At 44.5% G+C, this 26,100-nt stretch overlaps 1 protein-coding gene across 16 annotated transcripts in view; it reads right to left on the reverse strand.

Annotated features, from left to right (window-relative positions):
• Positions 1-26,100, reverse strand: part of HAUS3 (HAUS augmin like complex subunit 3) — a 250,406-nt gene that overhangs the window by 78,616 nt on the left and 145,690 nt on the right. For 13 of the 16 annotated variants that reach the window (XR_009459687.1, XR_009459688.1, XM_059721496.1 and 10 more), the window contains one exon: positions 416-498. The exons of 1 other annotated variant lie outside the window; for it this stretch is intronic. Coding sequence is in view for 11 of the 15 variants with exons in the window: in XM_059721496.1 (XP_059577479.1) it covers positions 416-498 (83 nt within the window). In the remaining 4 variants the exon portion in view is untranslated. Of the gene's footprint in view, positions 1-412; positions 499-11,973; positions 12,069-25,012; positions 25,173-26,100 lie in introns of those variants that run through there. 2 more of the 16 variants (XR_009459690.1, XR_009459689.1) reach the window with 2 other exon arrangements.

The raw sequence follows: 26,100 nt of genomic DNA on the forward strand, positions 1-26,100 counted from the left end.
CAAGGACATTCATTTAATGAACAACAATGAACAACAATGCATGAGACTAAATTCTGTTCCATAGCAGCCACTTCACCCATCTCTATCATCTCTCTATCAGCGGAATACAGAAGATGTTCTACATTAAAGTCTACTGATTTCATGTGGGTAAAGTGTGATGCTTCAGTTATGCAAGTATACACTCATAACTACTCTCTCTCACACACACACGCATGTCCAAATCCTAGATAAAAATCAACACATCAGTTCTTTTAAGTAGAATATTTTTGGCTAGTCAAGAAAAATTAAAATCATTCTAAGAGTATTTTGTTCACTTCGGGAGGTCAGTGCACTGGCTAGTTGTTAAAAATCAAAGCATTAACTCAGGATTTCTTACAACTCTAGTTAATCTAGTTTCTTGTATATAATTTCCTACCTGCTCCATAAATCACAGAATAGACTATGCGTTTCGTCTGCTCTCGATCTGCATGTTTTACTTGTTCACTTGGAATCCCCTTCCTAAGCAAAAAGACAATATGTGTTAAGTTTTGTATTTCTAGTTAATGGAAACAGAGGTAAATAGTTAAAGCAAATGTATATTTCTATCATCATAAAAATTATGCTCTAAAGTAAAAAAAAATAAAATCTAGTAAATACAGATTTAAAAAACAAAGAAACAAGCTTATAAACAGAAGTTCCTGGGATGTGAATAACTAGCTTTTTTCTGCTTGTTGTATTTTACAAAATTTGACAGGGAGATGAATCAAATTAAGTTTGGCCTTTTACCTCCCTTCTTCATCAAGCTCTTGTTTGGAAAAATACCTGCTTTTAAACCATTAGAGCATCATTACAGATGGGTAAATTGATTGAGATAAATCCAGAAGATACCTTACTTACTTTTACAAAAACTGATATGCTGCAAGATAAATAATCCACATCCATCTGTCTGATATAGATATAGACTCTGTGCGTGTGTGTGTACATATTATTTATTTCAGACTGTATGTGTGCATAATGTACATTCTCTCTCTCTCTCTCTCTCTCTCTCTCACACACACACACACACACACACACACACACACACACACACACAGCATCACTGCTGCATATTATTCATCCTGTGTCTATATTCATTCTATTCTTGGAGACTGGCAGGCAGGAATCTAACCCAAGTAGGAAAATGCTAACAGTTTACTGATCTGAAGACTGCAGAGTCTGCCAAAAAAGCATTCAACCCAGAGCATTCAACTCTAGAACAATGTTTGGTAAAACCATGTACTCAATCTCTGCACCTGCCTTACTGATGTCCAAAATGAGGATGTTTGCAAAGAAACAGCAGTAGCTGCTCAACTCCTAGTTTAGCTGGGGATTCCATCTAGTTAATTTGTAACAGTAAATCTAATACTGAGATCCATTAATTATAAAAATAGTCTTGTGGAACTTCTGAAGGGTTTGACCGTCTTCAAGTTAAAAGGCAGGGCCTGCAAACATGAGGGTGTGCAATCTGTCCTCTCCCTCCCTAATATAGCTCCAGCCATGGGGCAGTGTACCAGGTGCAGGGGTCTGCCTCTTAACAGGCAGCAGTGTCTATCTTTTCTGACCACCCATGATGCTGCAAAGACCCAGGGGTAGGACACATGTTAATAATGCCCTGTAGCATCCTTAGTAAAGCTGACTGAAAAGTAGGTTCCAAATTGGAGATTTTTTTGAAGGTTTATTGATCTTCATTGAACCAGAATTTGTTGTTGCAATTGTTATTTCAGGTGACCTGGATGTTCCTTGGACACTGCAGCTGCTGCTAACAATGGTATGAAATTGACAAAAATGTCAATTACACCAAGCACCTTCAGGGTCAGAAACTATGTGCTGCCAAACCACCAGGGGCTGACAAGGGAAAATAGCAATGGTATGCTTGCTATGTATCCCCAGTCAAGAGAGGGTGTGACAGGTGTGGAGTCCTGTGTAGCAATACAGAGCACTGACTAAGACCTTGGTCATTATTCTGAATTTAAGCAGCACATGAAGATGCTGACCCTCTTAAAGCCAGGACTGGATACCTAGCCTTCTTTGGGATGAGGAAGTTAGTGTCAGAAAAAAAATCTTCCCTTCATTGGAATGGAATGGGACGAATGTATTGCTGAGAGGCAGAAAGGTTTCTATTTTCCTGGTGTAACAGTGTTTCATGAAAGGGACACCTAGAAAGAGAAGAGAAAGGGAGGACAGGGTGTCAGACTAGAATGGAACTATATCAAATAATTTCCTGGGGCTGTCTCCATGGTCTGGGGTGCAACTTCCAACTAAACCATTAAACCAATTGTTTGTTCACAGACATAAGGAGGGAAGCAAGTAATTTTTTATGGTAAAAATGTGCCCCCCCCCCCTTTTTTTTTTTTTTTTTTTTTTTTTTTTTTTTTTTTTTAAGGACTCCACTATTTGCTGATAAATAAGTGCCAGATGATGTTCTCTGTTTAGAATAAGCATGAAATGTCTTCTCAGAGTGAGGCAGGAATTTTTTTTCAGGTCTCCCAGTTCAGGGAATAAAGTGCTCTAAAAAACAAAGCTACTAAATAAAAAGTGGGGGCCCCTCTCTCCCCTCATGTTTTTGAAAGAAAGTGGCCCTGCTTCTGTTTTATGCTGTACTCAATGCTATCAGCATGTGTCAGACATGATTTGAGCACACCAACTGGGCTGAGCTTCTAAGGGGCCTTAGACACTGCTCTGCCCAGTTTCCAAATCTAAATGGGGTGATGCCTAGACGACTCTGGGGCAGTTGCTGTGTACTCCAAGAAAGTAGAACTGCAGGCACCTAGGACACTTTCAGGCCAAAAAGAGAGGTACACAGGGAGTTGTAGGCACCTCAGGTTGTGAAGCTACCAAGTGGAGGGGGTTTTTTTGGACCTAACTGCCTAGTCTTCCTCATTCGTTCATTCACTCACTCAATTTATCTGCTGCCCTTTCCAACAAAGTCTCAGGTCAGCTTACATTAAGAGACAGACTAATGAATGCAAGACAAGAATGCACAAGAGGACAAAACAACTTAAAAGATAACTAGAGTATCAACATAAAACAAAGACCACTTCAACAACATCCTAGCCCATCTTTGTTGGCTAAATGCCTGCTTGAAAGGTGTTCAGGTTCAGGGTATGGTGAGCTTCAAGAGGAAGGGAGGGAGTTCCACAGTTGAGGAGCAATGCTTTTGCCAAGTGTTCTTGGTACACAGATGGTATTTGTGGGAGATTCCTGAAACCTTGGTTTGGAGCTGGCCCTTAAGAGATTCTGTTTCTTTAAAACTCACTGGGACCAAAGCTCCTAAAACAAGGCCTTTTTGAAATATTTCTACATCTATAATAAGAAAGAGGTAGTTGCTATATACATGCACACAATCATTTCCCTAATCTGTTCATTCTGTATTTTCCATATGTACAACAGTGCTCACTCATGTTGGCTGCCATGCAGCATGTGCCCAGGTCAGTTGCACACTGGTAAAATTTATATATATATATTTTTTTTATCAGTTGTTGTCCAAGCAATATGAACATACTGTCTAAGAGGCGATTAAAATCTTAGTACTTGATGTCAAATCCACCCTTTAATATAGTGCTAAAAACAACATGGTGAGTCAATGCACATTAGTAAATCAGACTAGGAAATCCAAACACTTGGCAGCAAGGGATTAAAGTCTAGCACTCTGCATATGTAAATGTGTGTATTACACACTGGAGTCTGATATAAAAAAGGAAGAGACAACAAAATAATTCACAAGTGTTTGAGCAAACAGCAAGCCATGAGTCAATTAAACACTGTTCTTCAAGCCTAAAAATTAAAATGCTCCCCCTCTGCCTGTCCTAACATTGTTTTGTTTTATTCATAGCATATATGATTCATTCTGTAACTCAGAGTGGCATTCCTGAGCTTTGGGGTGAGGAGGTCATTCCTTTGAAGACGGAAATGTCATGGTTGGATTAGCTTCTCCTAAATGCAGCTGTTAGGTTAGAAATCTCTAATGGACCTTCCCCTCTAGCCCTTTTCCTACGGAGTGTCTTTATTTTTATTTTAATGAATTTAATTTATTGTAGAAGGCACTGTGAGAATATATTTGTAGATACAAAAAAGTATTTTCATTACAGGTTGCAATGTGAAATGTCATGACCCCTTGGGGAAGATACTGCTATTCACTATTGGGATAAGGGTTGCTTTAACTATTGGCTTTAAGAATGAATACTTCAGCTATAGGGCTGGAAGAACTTGTTTTGGTCCCAAAATCTAACATAAAAATTTGGAAGTCCTTCCTGAAAACATGCAAGTTGTCATCATGTTTGACAGTAAACTTTATACATTTAGCCTTTTCTTTATTTTCCTCAATTTTTACATAGTGCTTTTTCATCTTCTACCTATTTTTGTTTCATTTTTTGTTGCATCTTGTCCTTTCTTTCATCCTTGCCTCTCCAGATTGTTTTTAGTTCATGTTCTTCATCCATATTAATCACCCAGATTCCTCTTAATAGTCCATCTTCAACATGCCTCCATATTTCTGAGCAGGGACCGGGACAACTCCTCCACTAGGATTACGGACAGGCTCAGGGTACACAACGGCATGCCTAGGGTCAGGGATGATTTAGTTAGGGAACTTCTGGAGGGGCTGGACGTGTTTAAATCAGCAGATCTGGATGCTCTTCATCCGAGGGTACTGAGGAAATTGGCAGAGGTCATAGCAGGGCCATTCATCCTGTATGAGTGCTCGTGGTGCTCTGACCAGGTACCAGAGGATTGGAAAAGGGCCAATGTGGTCCCCATTTACCAGAAGAGGAGAAAGGAGGACCCGGGTAACTATAAGCCAGTTGGTCTCACCTTGATCCTTGGGAAGACCTTCAAGAAAATTATCAAGGAGCACATCTGCAGGGGCCCAGCATGGGAGGTAATGCTCAGGGACAACCAACACAGGTTCACTGCAGATTCACTGCCTGACTAACCTTGTTTCCTTTTATGACCAGGTCACAAAATCCTTGGATGTGTGCATTGAGGTGGATGTCATCTGCCTGGACTTCAAGAAGGCCTTTGACACTGTTGCTCACCCCAAACTCATAAAAAACTAGGCAACTGCAGCAGTGATGCCTAAACAGTCAGATAGGTGGCAAATTGGCTAGATGGTTGCATCCAGAGAGTGGTAGTGGATGGGTTGTTTTCGACCTGGAGGGATGTGGGCAGTGGAGTTCCCCAGGGCTTGGTCCTCCTGCCTGTGCTACTCAACATCTTTATCAGCAACTTGGAGGTGGGCGTGGAAAGCACGCTGTCCAAATTCACTGATGACACAAAGACGTGGAGAGAAGTGGGCACACTGAAGAGGAGGGACAGAATCCAACTAGATCTAGACAGGTTACAGGGGTGGGCAGATGAGAACAGGATGGAATTCAATGTAGACAAATGCAAGGTGCTGCATCTAGGGAGAAGGAACCTGCAACGCACCTATAGGCTGGGGAACTCCCTTCTCAACAACACAGTGGCTGAAAGGGATCTTGGAGTCATTGTTGACTCCAAGATGGACATGATCCACCAATGCGAGGAAGTGGTCAGTAAGGCTAACTGCACCTTGTCGTGCACCTACAGATGCACCACAAGCAGGTCCAGGGAGGTGATCCTTCCCCTCTATGCAGCATTGGTCAGGCCACAGTTGGAGTAGTGTGTCCAGATCTGGGCGCTGCACTTCAAGAGGGATGCGGCTAACCTTGAGAGGGTCCAGAGGAGGGCCACTCGCATGATCAGGGGGCAGCAGGCCGGGCCCTACAAAGATAGACTAAAGGGCCTGAATCTATTCAGCCTCCACACAGGAAGACTGAGAGGGGACCTGGTGGCCATCTATAAACCCACCAGGAGGGACCAGTGGAAAATAGGTGAGGCTCTGTTCCCCCGGGAACCACCTGGTATAACAAGGAATAATGGCCATAAATTGATTGAGAGTAGGATCAAACTTGATATCAAGAGGCATTACTTCACAGTTAGGGCTGGCTGCCAGGCTCTGGAATGGGCTCCCAAGGGAGGTGGTGCTCTTCCCTACCTTGGGGGTCTTCAGGAGGAGGTTGGATAGATATCTGGCTGGGGTACTATGATCCCAGCACTCGTTCCTGCCCAGGACAGGGGGTCGGACTTGATGATCTGTTCAGGTCCCTTCCAACCCTAGAAACTATGAAACTATGTGCACAACTTCATCCCATTTTGTTCCCACATTATCAGAGATCCTTCTTTGCTTGCATCCTTGTCCCATGTTGTTTCTACAACTCTTGTTCGCTTGTGCAGTTCCTCTGTTTGCTTGGTACTAATTCTTATTTTACCCAATGCATGACTATTAAGTAAAATGATGTACTTCTTGTATAGGAAGGCACTTACCAAATTAATGTTACACATCTAACTACACTTAGAAGGAAAGTAAGTACTAAGAGCTAAGTACCCTGAGGGGGGTTAGGAGGACCGTGAAAATCCTACTGCAGATATTAGTTATGGAGAAAAACAGACAGGGTAGGAGAACACAAGCTCCTTAAAGAGGTGGCTCTACTGAAAACTGGGCCTCAGGCCAAAAACAGAACAGCTGCAAAGATGCCTAAATCTAAGAGAAACAGATATGGGCATGCTTCTAAAGAAGCAAATGAGGAAGGATAAAAAATAAAAATAATAAAATAAAATAAGCTGCTTTAAAGGGATATAAGTGCCAGGAAGAAAAAATTAAGGTAGGCATATTTAATTTATTAGTTTTCAAGGCCTGTAACATTAAAGATTCTGTAACTCCTCAAAAAAGCTTTAAGTTTTCTGACACATCAATGTAAAAAGGACAATTGCAGAGTGCTGCACCTAGGGCGCAAAAATATCCAGCACATTGACTGGCTGGGAAGTGACCCTCTCAGCAGCACAGAAGTGGAAAGGGATCTCAGAGTCATGGTGGACTCCAAGATGAACATGAGTCGTCAGTGTGACGAAGTCATCAAAGCTAACCGCACTTTATCACGCGTCAGTAGATGCATGGCAAATAGAAGCAAAGAGGTGATACTTCCTCTCTATACAGCATTGGTCAGACTGCAGGTGGAGTACTGTATCCAGTTTTGGGCACAGTACTTCAAGAAGGATGTTGATAGACTTGAGAGGGTCCAGAGGAGGGCCACTCGTATGCTTAGGGGCTTATAGGACAAGCCCTATGAGGAGAGACTGAGGGACCGGGACCTCTTCAGCCTCCGCAAGAGAAGGCCGAGAGCTGATCTTCTGGCTGCCTACAAACTCATTAGGGGGACGCAGCAAAGGATCAGAGATGCTCTGTTCACCAGGGTGCCTCTTGGGGTAACAAGTAACAATGGTCACAAACTGACAGAGAGCAGATTTAGACTAGATATCAGGAAAAACTTCTTCACGGTAAGGGCAGCCAAAATTTGGAATGGGCTTCCAAGGGAGGTGGTGCCCTCCCCTACCTTGGGGGTCTTTAAGAGAAGGCTGGATTGGCATCTGGCTGGGGCCATCTGACCCCAGTGCTCTTTCCTGCCTAGGCAGGGAGTCAGACTTGATGATTTGTTGAGGTCTCTTCTGACCCTAGCATCTATGAATTTATGAATACAAATTGCTATGCTATTACAAACAGTTCCTGGTGCATCAAGGTTTAGTTACAAATACACGGGTTCTTTTTTACACCAGGGGAAATGAAGTAGACAACATACTGCTAACTCCTTCCCAACAGTGAAGAAATGCTGATGTACACTCCCTCGGAAAGTACAAATATCATACACACAGAACATCAGAAGAGAATAGAAAGATACAAGTTTTAGTGCACTGAGACCCCACAGAAATGCTCAGAAAACCTCATAAGGCTGAAAAACCAAACAACTCAATCAGAAAACATTGAATAAAGGTTAAAACAAACAAACAAACAAACAAGCAAACAAAGAAATCAACCTTTGAAAAATTCAGTAAGTCATTTTGGCATCCTTGGATCATACTCTCAGTCTAAAAAGATTAATCCAATAAATATAATACACAGGACACTAGGCTGGTTTATGATCTTTTCCACAAGAGCAATTAGTGGTACATGAAGAAGAGAAAGGAAATGTGTTTACAATGAGCAATATTAGAGAGCTGCCACTGCATTATTGTGAACAGCTACACAGCTTTATATATGATGTTTATGCAAAATTTAAAGGACTATTTGCATTTTATAATTCATTTGGAGAGAGAGATAAACTTCAGATTTAAGAATTGTTTGCCTTTAATGATCATAGCAGTCTCTGATTTAGACTCTTCTGTTATGTACCTGGAAGTGCGGGACAGGTTTCTTGCTAAAAGTAACTTGCTAATTTGCCTCAGTCTCCTCAAGCACACACTACTTTATTAGGAAACTAGGTAAATTCATTCTCCATGGCCCATGTAGTTCTTTGCCCTTCTGCTGTGTCTGAGTCAAAACTTGGTAGTTGGCTGGTGATGTGGAAACTGGCATGCGGCAACAAACCCCTCTTATGTACAGGTCACCACATGTCCATTAGATGGAAAGGATTTCTGATACCTACTGAGAAGAGATGGATACAAACTGGTGAGCTATACCCTGAAACATCCAGTTCCCCATTTAGAGCTTATGTCATTTCTCTGAGTATGAGGTTTACTTTCATGATAGATAAATTATTAAATCAAATCCTTCTCTTCTAGGAGTTTGCAAAAGCAAGTTGGCAAAGGCAGGCATTCAGAAACTTAGGACATACCAGAAGAAAGTTTCACAAATAACCTTGATTCTTCCTCCCTGCATGGATTATCATATAGTCCTTAAAATTGCATGATAATACCATACAACCCAACACGTCGAATAAGATAACTTGAGACCTTCAGAAGAATTGCACAAAAACCCCTTTTTTCAGTTGAAAGGAACAAATGGTAATAAAGTAGGCTTTTGTGAAGCAGCTTCCAGAAGGGAACATAACCCCAGAATGACTGAGCTCTGGCTACAAATTTAAAGAAACAGCACATATGTCCTAACAATCTTCTCCATCTTCATTAAAGTTTTCAGAAAGATAGTATTGGGCTTTACAAAAATACAGGGTGTTTCAGAAAGAAATGACAATTTTGAAACAAAACCATTGTGTTCAATAATCATTTCCTTGACTGCATCACTTCTCTATATAGGTTTAAATCATGGGTGCGTTCGACAATGTCACCATCAGTGCTCCCCACTGCTGAATAGTTTCCCACTCATTGTACACAAATAGTTACATTTTGAAATCGCCATTACTTTCTGAAACATCACTGTGTATTTTTGAAGTTGAAAATAAATGCGAAGTCTTGACTTAACATGGTTGTTTTAACTGGCGGTCTCATCACATCTCAATTTAGTGCCAACTCCTAATAACTTTTCTGGGTGATCACTAATAAAGTCAGCATTCTGTGCTGTTGCCTGTCTATACATCACAGAAGGGTTTGCAAACCCCAATCAATCTACGTACCACTACAATGGCTGCTCGTTGCTCCTTTAAGACATGAATTTATGTTATTTAATTAGACCAAAGTAAATAATTTTTTGTCAGCTGTTGGTGTTTAGTATAGGTTAAAGGGTCTACTTTGGCGTGTGTCTGGAATGCTGGCACGCCAGATTCTGTTTCAACTGGAATTCTAAATAATTGGTGACAGCTGTAAGGCTTAGAAATAATTCCTTTTTAATGTGGGCACTGTCATCTTGATTACGTAAGATAAAGATTAGTATTTCATTTATTTAATGATGTCAACAGGATTACACATACAATGGCTTGACTAGATAAGCCCCAGTATAAAACCAAAGACATCAGAGGTTAAAAAAAAATCTATTACGTCATCTAGTGCATTCGCTTACTACTGAACTCTACCTTTTTATTACAAAAGTCCATTTTCTGAAAGCTGGAATCACATTTTGTGGTTATAGTAAGATACTAATATGACCCAGGTGAAAAGTGCTTTAAGACTATAAAACATCTTGAAGTGGTATCTAGCAGAAAAAAAAAAAAATCAAACAATTTAAGTGTATAATTGTTCCTAGGAATCAGTTTAAATTCAGGTTTGGTTTCATTTAGCTCTTTTATTCAGCCTTCTACTACACTGTGCATTGAGTACAGGTCTCGGATCAAATCCTGTCTACACAGAACTGAATACTTGGACTTCTTTATTGGCTTCCACCACAGGCTTAACTACCACCCTTCAATCAAATTCTCTGGAATACTTCTACACCAGGAGTGAGCAATTACTTTGGAGGGAGGGCCACTTAGGAATTTGGGTGAGCTGTTGTGGGCTGGGGGAGGGGAGGGGAGGGGAGGGGTGGGGAATGCTGACCAGGCCTGGCAGGGAGGGAGGTGGAATTGATACTATCCAGGCCAGGCCCGCTCGGCCTGCACCCATTGCTGGGGGCAGGGTCTCCACGTAGACTGGCTGGCAAACCTGCAGGCAGGTCATGCATGACAAGCTGGATGAAATGGGGCCTCGGATGGGTGGGGGGTAGCATCTGGGAGCAGGACGGGCAGATGGGGGCCAGGGCTGGGATGGCAGGGCGGCGATAGCTTGGGACTAAGGCCCAGGACAGAACTGTGATTTGCTTCCCGCACAGCAGGGACGTGCTGGGAGCAGATTGTGGCTCTGCCCCAGGCCCCAGCCCTGCACTGTCACCACCCTGCAGCCCCAGCTAGGGACCCTGCCTGCCAATCCTGCACCCTGATGCCACCCTTACCTGCCCGTGACCCCATCCCATCTGGCCAGCCGAGTGCATCCTGCCTGTGGGATTCCCGGCTGGTCTCCATGGAGACTCTGCCCACCTGCTCCATCTGATGCCCCCACTGGCAGAAGCAGGGTAGAAAATCCCAGGGTTGCCTGGGCAGAAGTGCCAGGTCCAGTAGCAGTGGAGACACTAGCAGCAGCTGGAAGGAGCCACTTGCAGGAGCAAATTTCAGCCACCATGCTGCCCTGCCCCTCCACGCGCTCAGTGGCGGTGGGACTGGCTGCATGCACCATGGTCGAGGCTGCCCCCTGCACTGGTACCGGGCAGGGCCAAGGGACCCACTGCAAGCAGGATAAAAACCTTTGGTGGGCTGGATGCAACCTGCAGGCCATATTTTGCCCACCCCTATTCTACATTAACATCAACTTTCTAGATATTACAATCTACATTCAGGATGCTAGTCTATGAATCACTGTATACGGCAAACCTGCTAACCATCACATACAACTCCAGAAAACCAGCAATCATTCCAGAAACACCAAAAAAGCAGTGATCTGTAGTCAGGCCCTCTGATATCATCAAATCTGCTCTAAGGAGAATACTCATGACACCCTTCTTGCTAAACTGAAAACTGACTTTATCCAGTAAGGGTGCTCCAGCAGAGAAAGAAATGGTATTTTTGAAAGAGCCACCCTAAATACCCCATAGCAACATACTACAATACAAGAAGAAAACCCAGTCGCAATATGTCCTGAATCTTTAAATTCACATTTGCCTACTAGTGTATCAAATGTTATATTCCAAATATTACCAGGCAAATGGTGCCTACAGTTTGGCTTTCAGCATGCTTGCAAAGTAGGTGTCTGGCCCCAGAAGGGCAGTTCAAAGTTAGATATCTGTGCTCCCTGTACTGCAAATGTGTTTGTGGGGAGAAACACTCTCAGCCATGCCCTACTCATCTGATCTTACTCACATGAGCTAGAGCCAGAAATGTGGCTCTGAAGCTGCTCCTCAGAGCAATCCTTTGCAGCTGCTGTGAAGCATGCCGGAGACAGTAATCTCAAAAGCAGGCAAGAGAGAGCCCCTGAGATGGCTCATCACTGTGTTTCCAGGTTTGGTGCACACAAGCTGGAGCCCGGTAAGGCACGCTTGAGAGTGTCCATCCCATGGACACACTCAAGACATGATGTAGACATAATTTTAGATTTTCCCAGGGATAATTCAGAAAGTTCAGATGCTGAGTAGGGGCCACCCGCAACAAGACAACAGGAAATCCTAAAAGCAAGGGCATGAATTCTCACCTTTTCTGCAGCTTAAGCCAGTGATTGTGAGCCAGAGTGCTGCAGCAACCTGGGATGCCTTGAGATCCTTTCAAAGATGCGATGCAATGTCAGTACTAGGTGTGCAAACATGATTCACAAGATAAACTCAGAGACTTCAAATAGGAATCCACAGCATTAAGAACATTATGACCTTTTATGATCTTTTTGAGTCATAGGCAATAAAGAATTGCTTTATTATTTTTCTGTAGTTAAAAATAAATGAAGACTAAGAGCTGGCATTTTCTGATGGATGCCCTAAGTGTAACAAGGGATGGCTTCAGCCTAAAAAGTTTGATAGCATACTGGCTTAAGAAGTCTAGTCAGGGCTCCATATGGGATGAAGCCATTATGGTGAGGAGGGAGAAGAACACAGGCCTTCTTTTTGCTGGGCAAGTACTTTAACCATCAGGCTATTATACCAAAGTAGGCAGCAGATTAAGGTGCTTCTGCGCATGCAAGAAGCTGGAACTTGAGTACTTAGGGACCCCTGTAGTCCAAAAACGTGTTGCCTCGTGAGTTTTATAGCTGTTCAAACAGGAATACACTCTGTATTGCTGGTTTATCTTTGGTGCCTAAATTCAGCCAACATCTCTTGATCCCAACAAACCTAGTTTACCAATCTGGATTTGGCCTACCATCTCAACCTATTCCTTTTTGTTGGGTATTTGAAAGCAATCATACATTTAATCATCTATAACAGAAGGTTAAGAATTTGAATGCAGTTGTGAACTGTACACGATTAGAAAAAATATATAGTCCTCCTTCCTGCTCCTCTTTCCTGCTCCCCCCCAACCCCCCCCCCCCCCCAACAACTGCACAACTAGAATGATTTAATGGCTGGAAAAAACTCTTATACAGAGAGACTGAAAAGACTGGGGTTATTTACTTTTGACTGGAGAGAGGGAACATGATAAGGGATATATACAACCACAAATGTCACAGGAAGGTAGTTTGAGGGATTTCTATACTCAACACTTAATAACAACACAAAAAAGAACACCCCCCATAGCCTCCCACCCCATGACCACACACCCTTGAACCAATAAGAATCATCAACATATAATTTCAACCTATACTTGAAAGGACTAGACATTGAGAGAAGCATACCCAGCTCCCCTGCTCCTGTTCTTCAAACATCCCCCTAACCTTGCCCAACTCATGACCAGAACCAAACTCTCAGTGGATCCACAGGCACCTCATGGAAACCAACCCTGCCTGAACAATAAATGCAAGACCTGTCAACTCATCTCTATAGCCACCGCTGTCAACACTCCCCACAACAAAATGATTAGCACCCATGGATCATACTTATATTGGTCTCAATGTGGCACACCTCATCCAGTGTATCAAATGCCCTCATGGAAAGTATGTGGATGAAACCAGAAAAAAGCTACACACCAGAATGAATGATTGTAGAAAAAAATAGGACAGAGACACTAGAACACATAAGAAAACATTTTTCACAGAAAAAATCCACTCCATCTGACCTCACAGTTCTTGTACTCAAGAGAAATTTATAAAACACCTTTATAAGAAAAGCCTGGAAACAAAAATCAATGCCTTACTGGACACTAAGAACTCAACACTGACAACAACTTTATGGCCCATAATAACCTGAAGTCAGGGAGAAAACAGGATAGAGGTGCACTTTATACATTAAATCAATCAGAGATTAGTTAGTACATTAAATCTATGATACAGTTCATCTATAAAATGCATCTCTACCCTGCCTTCTGTCCTTATAATCTATCTGATATTTGCTAATCTCTGCACTTAAGAGACTCTCCTGAATTGGTTTAAGATATTCTATTTTCTCAGGCTTTTACTGTATCCCTCCTGCCTGCTAGCTACCTGATAATTTCTCTTGCATGCTGTTTTTATTTACCTATGGAGCCCTTGTTCCATCTGCTATTTATCTTTTCTGTATCTGTTTCTTTCCCAGAGATGCGAGGAAAGCTATTGTATTACCCAAAGGCTTGTCTAAGTCTATCCCAACCATGTAGCCAGTCCAAATAAAAGATATCACACACAAATTCCTTCCCTTGGTATGTATGGACATCAAATTACATGGTATCTGGATTGCTCTCATTATTTTAAATCATCTCTAATAGATAAATATGAAGTATAGCTTTCAATATCTCACATGAGGACAACTTCCCCTCTTCCCTTGCAGCTTGCTGTGCTGCCCAGATTACGGGTCAGGAGGAAAGCATATAAGGAACCAGGAACAAGACCATATCACATATTACATCTATTGCAAATAACCCTTTATTGTTATGCAGGGATAACAGGACGGGTTTTTTTGTTAGTTTGTTTTTACTTGGGTAGGAGTGGCAGTGGTTATAGTGGGAAGGTAGCAGCAGCCAATCTTCTACCCCCTCTAAGTTGGTGCCTGGGGCTGTGCACCAGTTGCCCATCCCCAGTTACGCTACTGCCTTTGAGTCAGCAAAGCCTGGGTCAGAAGCTGAGACGTTCATCAACAATCTGAGCTCTGGGATATTTTATATCTAGGAGAACAGAATTATTTGCAAAATAGCTATTCTTAGTGTTCTTGGGACACACAACCACTTAGAAACTTCTCTTCAGAAGTCTAGGTTTCTGTCAGTTAAAAATGTTGGGTCCTCATACGTTAAATAAAAAGCTTGGAGAGCTTGCCCCTGCACATTTCACTGGAGCCCTCCCCCTCCTCATTGCCGCAGGTATGGAAAAGAGCTCTGACAAGAGAACAACAATTTCAAAACATCAGCTAAGTGATCTGAGCGTGTAAGATCTACTTGCAGATCCATTGACTTTTGAGGCAATTAACTAACCGAGGAATGTATCCTGAGACACTCATTCAAGTCCTAGAGTCCCACTGTGAATGCTCACGATGATAGGAATGAAGCAGAAACAACAGGACATCATGACCAAGATCAAGAACTGACTCCATGAACTGAGCGAGAAAAGAAACGTCTGAGAGATTTTACATGACACTGCGGGGGAGAGATCAAAACCAAACAGGCACTTCTGGACCATTTTCTTTGTGCACCATAACCAACTAGCTTTGATACAAGAGGCTTCAACTGATAAAAAGAAGAATGGCAAAAGCCTTCTGAGATGGCTATATGCAAATACTAAGAGTTTGGAGAGTGATTTGTTATCCTACATGTCTAGGCTTTGCAGGTCACCACATAGGGCCAAAAAGGAATTATTTCCCCTCATGTTCCTACAGGTGACCAGGTTCTTTTTTGACTTCCTCAGAAACTTGGTGTCAGCTACAGCAAAGGATGAAGATTTTTACCAGGGCATGCTGATGCTCTTGCTGGGACTTAAAAACCTAGAGGTTCCTGACTAAGGTCTTGCTTCTCCATTCAGGGTGAGATCTATCACCACATTTAAGATCAAGCAGGAACTCCACAGTCCGTTTGATGTGGACTGGGAGGTTAGGGACTGAAGTTACACATAAGCCAGTTGAAGTGATCAGAAACTGCTTTAAACCTGTAACAGAACAGAAGCTCAGTGAACATAAACTAGTTTCGAAATGGCTGAAACTGGTTTAAGATAAACCTGGTTGAGTGTAGTATCAGACTTAACTGATATGGGTCAAACTGGTTTATGGCACTTCTGTCTCAGACCCCTTCCTGGTTCAAGTTAAAACACAGTCTCTCAGCATCCCAGCATGCTTTGCAGCCCTGGGCTGGGCTGGGCTGGGCTGGGCTGGGCTGTCATGTCTGTTCTAGAGAGCAGGGTTGGCCCTGCCACTCTGCTCCTTAGCTGGAGCAGTGAGGGCTGGCTGACAAGGGGGTGCACAGAGCAAGCCCAGCTGGGGATGCAGCCCAGTCTGGGGGAGGGGGGGGGGGCACGTGGCGGGGAATGGGACTGCCCCCCCACAGGCGAACCCTGACTGGGGGCTGGGGCCAAAAAGGGGGTTTAAACACCCCTTCCCCCACTCAAACTTACTGTTGGCTGTGACTGTGGACTACAAACCCCAGAGGCACCAGAAAGAAGAAGTGATGAACAACCCTGCAGAGTCCTGCTGCTGTAATTTTGAACTGTAAATCCCAGAAACCTCAGGGGCAGCAGCAAGAGGAATCAAACATACAGCCCATGTTGGCTACATGCCAGAGAGCCATGCTCTAGCACCCCCTGGCTTCTGGCCTGAGCCACAGCAGGCATTGGCTGCATTTCTTGAAACAAAAGGTAAATGTCTATTCACTTCCAATTCAATTTAATTTCTGCAGTTTTAGATTAACCTGCAAAGACTAAATCAATTCAGCCTTGGGCTTTATGACTGACTGTACTTAGCCTGAGGGGTTTCACATTCCTCTGTATCAGGAGGCATGATCCTCTTCCATGGATTTCTTGAACATATTTTAACAAACTACTTTGTGGACATACAATGGCAGGACGTAGGCAGTGCCCTCATCTGCCTGCTTTAACTGTGGCAAGTTATGGCATTTCTGATGTTTCAGGCATTGTGTTTAGTGGTTGTAAGTGAGGGTAGTTCATAACAGTTTTAATAGGTTAGAGGAACACTTTTTGAGAATCATTTAGATAAGGATGATGCTGCCTTGAGCAGGAGGGTGGATCTGAAGATCTTCTAAGGTGCCTTCCAGCCCTACTTTTCTATGATTCTAAGGAGAATAAATGGGAAGAACCTTAAATATGCAATGAAAATGGACTCACCCCACAACACAGACACTTAGTAGGACACCTACAGCCTGGGATATTGGTATAGAAAAGTATAGCTTATTTAGGTAGAACAGGCAGGGAAAAAGATAAAAGTTACACTGTATATAAATAATGTGTACACATACTCTGAAGTTTAGAAAGAAATGAGAAATATATTTATTGAGTGTCTACAGTGAAGAAAAAGAGAGGAAAAAGCAGAGACCTTCTCCTTGAAACAGTCCATTAGAGACAGATATTCAGAGAAGGCTTAAACATTAAATGCCTTTTTTGCTTTGGTCTTCAGAAAGAAAAGGTTCATTCTAATCAGAGACTAAATTAATAAAAGGAAAATCTCATACTGGCCTGTATTAACAGGCATGTCATATGTAACACCTAGGAATTTCTCTGCCTTAGGTCATGGATGGGCAAAACCCCAGACCACAGGCCGGATTCAGCCCATCGAGGGATTTTATCTAGCCCGCAGTGGGTCTCTTGGCTTAATTAACCAATATAAGTAGAAGGTTAAATAGATGCTTTTTAAACAGATATTTACTTCCCTACCCAGGACCCAAGCAGGAAGGGCATGCTTGGCTGGGTGGATGAGATGGGGCTGTGGGTGGGTGGGAAGTGGCATCTAGGAGTGGGATGGGCAGGCAGGGCCAGGGCTGGGATTGCAGGGCAGTGACAGTGTGGGGCCAGGTCCAGGGCAGAGCCACGATCCATTGCCCACGTCTCTGTGATGGGCACCAGCTCCGCAGGCAGGGGCGTGTGGGGAACGGATCGCAGCTCTGCCCTGAGCCTCAGCCCTGCATTTTCACCACCCCGTGATCCCAGCCCCGGACCCAGCCCTGCCCACCGATCTCACTCCTAGACGCTGCTCTCCACCTACCCACAGCCCCATCCATCTGCCTGGCTATGCGTGCCCTGCCACATGGGTCCTGGGTTGGTCTCCATGGAGACCCCCAGGATCGCTGGGAAGTGACTGCATGGGAGCCACTTCGGGAGTTTTGGTGATCTGGTGTGGGCTGGAGGGGCAGGGAGGGGTGCTGACCTGGCCTGTGACAGCTCAGCAAAACTCCTCAAGTGGCCACCCAGCCCAAAGAATTGCCCACTCCTGCCTTAGGTACAGCAGTCATAATTGTTAAAACAATCATTTCTTTTTCAGCTATTCTAGATGAATTAGAAAGATTAAGTACTGCATAACAACAGTCCTGACATTAAATTAAACTATCTTGGTAAACTTTTAGTTAACAAATTGGTTTCCTGAATACAATTAACTCATCTAAAAACAGAAGCCAGCCTGCTTCTCAAAGACACTATTCCCTGTGCCTTAGCTGCTAGTCTAAACAAGCATCACAGCTGCACTCTCCAAGGGAACTGTAAGCAACACGTGGAAAGTGCTGTAAGCTGCCACACAGGCAGTCTGTCAGGATGCAAAGCAAGACAAGTGTTAAATTTCATTAATATCAATTACTGCTACTTGCAAGAAAGCTTTTAAAATAGATGGAAATTGCTTTGCTGCAAAAACAAAGCTGTTAAAATATTCCACCGCGACAGCCTTGGAGGTTTGAACTCACTGGGGCTTAAAAATAACTTTAAAACTCTAGTTCTGAGAAGGTCAATTAAAAATAAAAGAATCAGCATTTAAAAGTAGTTGCTTTGAGGAAAAAAAAATACACTGCACAGATACCCCTGGAGAAACACATTCAGTAAAGGTGAGGTCAAACAAAACACCAGCTCTAAACTTTGTGCTGAACCAGGGCTACATGGGTGGCACGCGGCTCCCATGGATTCCCACCCCCTCCTGTCCTCCCCTTCAGGCGACCCCCACAGGCAGCCGGTGCCTTCCCCCACCCCTGCAGACAGCATTGGTGGTATGTGAACCGCTCCTGAATCCTTCCCCACTGCACAGCAGGGGAAGCAGCAACTGCAGAGGCCATCGAGTTGCCAGTTGCCAGCTGTGAGCGAAACTAAAAATCTTGGGTTTGAACACTACCGGAGGTGTAGGTTGAAAATCTAGATTTGAACTATCTCAAACATCAGAACATTCACATTCTGTCCAGAAGAGAGACATGTATGAACTAAGAACTCTATCTGAATGGACTATTTTAAGTCAAGCTCATCTCTCTCCATAATATCCCTGGTCAATTGTGAAGCTTATGAGGTGAGGGGAACTCATTCCTATTTGCTGCCAGTTAGACTTGCTAACTTGGGTCCAAGTGACAGGATGCTTAGGCTTTGCAACACCCAAGTATCTTTGTGCAGCTGGACACACTGAGGACTATTTTCAAGCCCCAAAGTTGTTTAATGGTACTTAACTACTTCTAAAGTTGTTTAATGATACTTAACAACATTATTAACGTGTCCTATACTGCGTACACAATAAGAAGAAGAAATTGCCACAGGGACTTCTGAAGGAAGGGGTCTGAGACTTGCTGACTGTAGAGTTAGGTGGTGGCAGAGTAGCCAGCTGTTTTGAAGATGGCCGTAGCACCTAAAAGGCAGACAATGATGCCTCAAGAGGAACACAGGATCTATCTCCTTTGAGAATCTGGCCCTGTTCCAACTCCTTTCAATACCACCATATTATCTGAGAATACAGGCAGTCCTCGACTTACAACGTTTTGCACTTGCAACGTTTATAAATTGACACCCTGTTTCAACTTTCTGATGTCAGTTTCAACTTTACAACGCTTGATCCGGTGCGACGCCACACCAGCGAACACGTTTGCTGTGTCGCCCATCTTCCTGGAGAACATCTGTCCAAATTTCCTTGGACGGTTTCTTTAGAAAAGCAGACAAGACTCCAAGAAAAACCTGCAGCCAGGACTCCTGAGAAGACTCCAGCCAAGAGCCCTTCAAAAAGTCCAACCAAAAGCTCTTAAAAAACTCCAACAAAGTCACCTCAAATAAGTCCTTCTAAATCAATATGATTGCAATTTACAATCTAAATACATTAATGTAACTATATTACTCATCTATAATTGATAGAGTACAAAATTCTGGGGTATTTTTGGTGAAAATAGGGTATCAGGCCTTGGTTCAGGAAGCAATCCCCCATTTATAACATTGTTTCTTATGAGAAAATTGGATCCGAGTTACAACGTTTCAACTTAAGGTGCGGTTTTCAGGAACCAATTGTGTCGTAAGTCTGAGGACTGCCTGTACTGTCCTTGTACAGTGCCTATAATAAACCATGTTCCATTCTCATACTATTATCATTCTCATACATGCTCAAACATACATAGGAAAATCTGTTAGGTCCACAATGGTAATACTGAATTTTCCAAGATAAGGGATGAGGAGCACAAGGTACTATCAACTGAATTTTCACCCTCTGTTCATACAGCATTGTTTCAAAATTCATTATTTCTAGAGTATTTTTCAGCCAAAATTGCTGAGTCTTAATAGGGCTGAAACAAAATACTGTTGAGGCCATTACCCACAATATGTTTACAATAATCCCTTTTTAGGATTGTAACAAAGATTTGAAATATTTCGTAATTGAAACTTTAATTATGGTGATAAGTACATAAAGTTCATTGCATTTATGAAAATAAACTTGAGTTAGTGTAAGTACTACTTAAAAAACATCTCAGAGACGTTTTCAGAAGGAATGCTTGTAACAGAACAATATAGGATGTTCCAATATGAAGATGTGCGTTTTAAGCCCTGAACCAAGCAGGCCGAGTCATATGTCCTCAGAACAATGATTCAATGTGTTAGAGATATTTAGAAAAAATCCAAGATGCTTTCACAATGAATGACTGACAACTAATCATATACTGGGTTAAACAAGATTCTATGGCGCAGATTCAAAAAGGGATTCATGCCCTGTGATTGTTTTTTAATCATAATTTGCACACTTTTCCCTACGGTTAGATTCAAAAGAGACCTACGTAAGTGTCCACGCGCACATGAAGGCCTAAGTGTTTCAGCACAGATCTATACATTCTACTGCTTAAGCAAGAACAGACCTAAGCATTGAAAAGCATAGCTGTTACATACAGAACCGTAGAAAAAGAAAGCTAGACCAGACTTCCAGAAGTGAGCGAGTGAACAGGGACAGCAAACAAAGCACTTAGTAAGCAGTTCAGTTGGAGCAAGAGGTCAGTTTGCCACCCCTCTCCTTAAAGGGGAGAGTTTAAGGTAAGCTCTTTAATTAAGAGTAGGTAACCTGTGTATATTTAGCGTAACTAGCTAAAAGTCAGAAGTTAAACCAACACTTAAGCCCCTTACTTAACTAGAGTCCTGAGTGAGGTGGAGTTTGCTAAAGAATTTGTCTGGAAACTCTCTCACCTTCCTTTTCTCTAGGCTTGGTAAGAGGAAGCAAGAAAAAGGGAACCTTTAGGGACCAAGAAGCAGCAAACAGGTCAACTTACAGGGGAGTTAGCTAAGGAAGGCCTGCTCGGAAAAAGAGGGGCAAGCAGAGTGAGGTGGCAGATTAAGAGACGCAGAGAAATGGCTGGACATCACAATGCCAGAGCCACTGCCACTCTCAGCTTTTCCTTTGCTTGCATCTTTCGCTGTCCAAGCAAGACTGCTCACCGTTGAGCCTTCCACTGAGATCCTGGTTTGACACCATGGAGACTGTGGCTTGCAGGTTCCTTCCAGTGATGGCCAGGTGCCCAAGATGTCAGCAGGGCAGTGCTGGAGATGTGAGTGGTGCCTCCTAGTTCTGTCCCCTCAGGGACCAGGCAAGAAAACTACAGGAGGAGGTGGCAAGGCTCCAAAGCATCCTCCACCATGAGGACTTAATCAATTCAATGCTGAAGGAGACCTCTAGGACTGTGGAAGGAGGAGTTAAAATATAAAATGTGCTGGTAGGGGTATGCAGGCAGCGAGTAAATCTAGAAGGGGGTAGTCAATAAGAAAAAAGTTGAAAAACCTCTGCTCTAGGTGCTTTGAAATGGATTCTTCCATTATATACTCCAATTTCTTTCTGGTTACCAAGATTAGATTGACCAGTCAGTAATTCCCTAGACCCTCGTTACTCTCATCGCTGAAGATGGGCACTGTATTTGCTCTTTTCAGTCATTTGGGACCTCATTTGAAAGCTATAATTTCTCAAAGATAATCTGCAATTACCTCAACCAATTCCTTAATACTCTCCTCCAGTCCTGCTGACTTGATAACATCTAGCTTGCTTCTCTAACTTGTTCTTTCCCTAGTCTAAGATGAGTAGCTCCTTCTTCATCCTTGCTGTTCTTGTTATACAATAGTTGACCTAAGGACCTACATTTTCCTTGGTCTTCCTTTTACCTCAAAAAGCATTTTATAAATAAAGTAATGTTCCTTGCTAACTGTATCTCAATACTGCTTTTCTATCTACATACCTTTATTGTAATAGTTTGTAATTTGGCCAAGTGTCTACTTTCTGTGAGAATCCGTTTTAAATTTCAGGTCATGAAGAGTTTGCTGTTTACTAGGCCTGTGCAAATAGGGAGGTATTTGATTCGGATTTGGCAAATTCGGAGAACAGTGATTCTAATCGGTGATTCGAATCACTGTCCCCATTCGATTTGGTCAAATCAGAATTGGAGATTTGGCGCCGATTCAGACTGGCCAGGGAGAAGCAGACACATCTGGGTGGCTGTAGGTTCTCCTATGGCTTCTCCAGCTGTGCCTGCCTCTCCGCGGGCAGGGGGAGCTGTGGGAGAAATCCCCATGGCTGCCCCACCTGGCACCAGCCTAGTCATAGAATCATAGAAGTAGGGTCAGAAGGGACCTTGTAGATCTTCAAGTCCGACCCCCTGCCTGGGCAGGAGGGAAACTGGGCTCAAGTGACCCCAGACAGGTGGGCATCGAGCTGCTTCTTAAAGACCCCCAGGGTAGGAGCCAGCACCACTTCCCTTGGAAGTTGGTTCCAGATCCTAGCCGCCCTGACTGTGAAGTAGTTCTTATGGATGTCTAATCTAAACCTACCCTCCAACAACTTGTGGCCGTTATTCCTTGTTATCCCAGGGGGCGCCAGGGGAAACAAGGTCTCCCCCAAACCCTTCTGGTCCCCCCTAGTGAGTTTATAGACGGTCACAAGGTCCCCCCTCAGCCTTCTCTTGTGAAGGCTGAACAGGTTCAGGTCCCGTAGCCTCTCATTGTAGGGTCTGCCCTGCTGTCCCCAGATCATGCGGGTGGCCCTCCTCTGGACCCTCTCAATGTTGTCCACATCCCTCTTGAAGTGGGGTGCCCAGAACTGGACATAGTACTGCAGCTGTGGCCTGACCAGTGTCACGTAGAGGGGGAGGATCACCTCCTTGGCCCTACTTGAGATGCACCTGTGGATGTACGATAGGGTCCGGTTAGCCCTGCCGGCCGTGACCTCGCATTGTCAGCCCATGTTCATCTTGGAGTCAATGATGACTCCAAGATCCCTATCTGCCTCTGTGCTCTCAGGAAGGGAGTTTCCCAGTTTCCCACCTCATAAGCGTGCTGACGGTTACTACTGCCCAAGTGCAGCACCCTGTACTTGTCCGTATTGAAACGCATCCTGTTTTTGTTAGCCCACCCTTGCAACCTATCCAGGTCTTTCTGCAGTCTTTCCCTCCCTACTAGCATGCCCACCTCACCCCAAATTTTGGTATCATCAGCAAATTTGAACAGGTTGCTTTTCACCCCGTCATCCAAATCGCTGATAAAGAAATTGAACAGTGCGGGCCCAAGGACCGAGCCCTGGGGGACTCCGCTGCCCACTTCCCCCCAGGTCAAATATGACCTGTCCACCACCACTCTCTGAGTACTACCCTTCAGCCAATTAGCAATCCATCTGACCGTGTAGACATCGATGCCACAGTTGCCTAGTTTTTTTAATGAGGATGGGGTGGGAGACAGTATCAAAGGCCTTGCTGAAGTCCAGAAAGACTACATCCATGGTGCCACCTGCATCCAATGCTTTTGTGACCTGATCGTAAAAGGCAATCAGGTTGGTCTGACATGACCTGCCCCTAACAAAACCGTTCTGGTTGCCCTTGAGCATCATCCCCGATGCCGGCCCATCACAGATACGCTCCTTGATGATCTTCTCAAAGAGTTTCCCCAGGATTGAGGTAAGACTGATGGGCCTATAGTTGCCCGGGTCCTCCCTCCTCCCTTTCTTAAAGATGGGGACCACATTGGATGGCACTTAAAAAAAAAATGCCCCGCACTCATTAGCTGTAGCAGTGGCTGTGGGGGCTCTGGCACTCTTCCCCAACCCCACTTCCCAATCTTGCCCTCCTGCCCAGCCCAGCCCTGCCCTGATGACCCCCTGGCCTGGCCCCAGCATCCCAGCAATTTAATTAAAAAAAGCCCACACTCACTGACTCTGGCAGCAGGGATCGGGGACTCTGAGGGCTCATGGAATAGCCCCCTCATGCAGCACATGGCAGTGGAGGGCAGCAGGGATCACACCCCTGCCTGGCACCTGTGACAGCTGCCTCATGGCGCAGAAGCAGCAACGCTTGGCAGGGTGCTGCACACTCTCTGGGAGCTGGGGTGGCTCCATGTGTCAGCTGGAGCTTGGCACCACTCAGCCCCAGCAGCCCCAGCTCCCAGACAGCACACGGTGCCCTGCTGACCTGTGCCATGAGGCAGCTATGATGCAGGCAATCCCTGGTGCCCTGCACTGTGCAGGGGGGCTCTGCCATGAACCCTCAGAGGCCCCGATCCCTGCTGCTGCAGCAGGGCTTTTTTTTTTTTTTAATTAAATTGCTGGGATGCTGAGGCCAAGCGAGGGGGCTATCAGGGACAGGGCAGGGATATCGGGGAGCAGGGGCTGCATGGGGGGGGCTCTGCTATGTGGTCCCAGAACCCCCACAGCCACTGCTACTGCTGGTGAGTGTGGGGTTTGTTTTGTTTTTGTTCCCAGACTGCTGGGACCAGGTGGTCCCAGAGCCCCCGCTACAGCTAGTGATTGTGGGGCTTTTTTTTGTTTGTTTGTTTAAATGCTGGGGCCAGGCGGGGGAGCCACGGGGACTTCTTCCATGGCTTCACCTGCCTGGGGAGAGGCAGAAACAGCTAGAGGAGCCACAGGAGAACCTGCAGCCACGACCCTGCCTGCCTCTCCCTCAGCCGATCCAAATTGCCAAATCTCTCCGAATCTTTTCTGAATCAATTCAGAGGCTTCGGATTCAATTTGGACCTTTTAATAGGTCTCCCAGTTCAATTTGGATTCAGAGATTCAGCCGCCGAATCAGGCTGAATCTCTTCCAAATCAAATCGGTGACCGAAGCTTTGCACAACGCTACTGTTTACCCAGGGCCATTTCTTGCTGTGCTTCCTATTCTTCCTTTGCATCAGGTAGCAGACCCTCAACATTGTAGTTTTAGGAGTACAATCAGTTCTCTTGTACTTCTTTCCCCCTTAGACTTGTTCCCCAAGGGATCCTACTCACTAGTTCTCAAAGCTTGTTAAAGTCTGGTTTTCTGAAGTCCAATACTGTACGCATATTCTGTTGCTCTCTTTCCTCAGAATCATGGATGTAACATTTTGTGACCAGTCTCTGAAGAAGATGCCTTTTGCTTTTAAGGGGTGTTGGTTGTAGCTGTGTTGGTCTAAGGATATAAGCAAAAAAGGTTCTTTGGGTAAATGTGATATCTTTTATTAGACCAACTGAATAGTTGAAAAAAAATGTTCTTTACAAGCTTTTGGGTACAAACACCCTTCTTCATGCAGAGGGAGAATCTGTTATATTACCACAAATTTATGTTTACATATGGGAGGCCTGTTGGCCTGATGACTGATGACTAGGGCCAAATACACAGCTCCTAACCGCCCCTAATATCATGGATGCCATTTGACGCATGGGACAAAATCTCCTACAACTCCCCCGGCCCCTTTGCTGGCCCAAAACTTGGCCTCTGACCCAAAACTTGGCCTCTGGCCCCACTGTGGGCCTTGGCCTTCTGGCCCCTTCTCTGGGCCATACTATTCTGCCCTTCAATAGGCCACTCTCTCCAGTCAGGCCCTACTTTACAAAGCCCTTCGGGTCCCAGCCAGGCCCTACTCTGTGTGGCCCTTCAGGCTCACTGCCTCACACTGGGTCACACACTGGCCCTTTCTCTGATCCCTTACTCTGGGCCTTATGCCCACTGAACCTCAAGCCCCATAGAGTGGGCCTTGGTCCTCTCGGGGACCCCCCATTGTCCTGCCAGCATTACTGCTGGATGTTTTTCTCTCAGGGTATGCTCCCCTAGACTTTTCCCCCCATGGGATCACCCATAAGGCAGTGTGGGCTAGGGCTTTCTGGCATCCCTTCCTTACCTTTCACTGGGTGTGGCAGGTGTGGCATTTCCTGGAGACTACCCCACCACAGGCAGCCCCACCACACCATTCAACCCCAGCAGGGTGCGTTTTCAGGTCCTACCCAGGACCACAAGGAGTCTCTTCCATCTCCATAGTTCCCACCCTAACCTCCAGGTGATACCAGAGTGATAGTCTTCAGGTTGGGCAATGTTAATCCTTTGGCTCCCCAGTTGCAAC

The sequence above is a fragment of the Alligator mississippiensis genome, chromosome 2 (genome assembly GCF_030867095.1).
Source record: "Alligator mississippiensis isolate rAllMis1 chromosome 2, rAllMis1, whole genome shotgun sequence".
NCBI classification, from domain to species: Eukaryota; Metazoa; Chordata; order Crocodylia; family Alligatoridae; genus Alligator; species Alligator mississippiensis.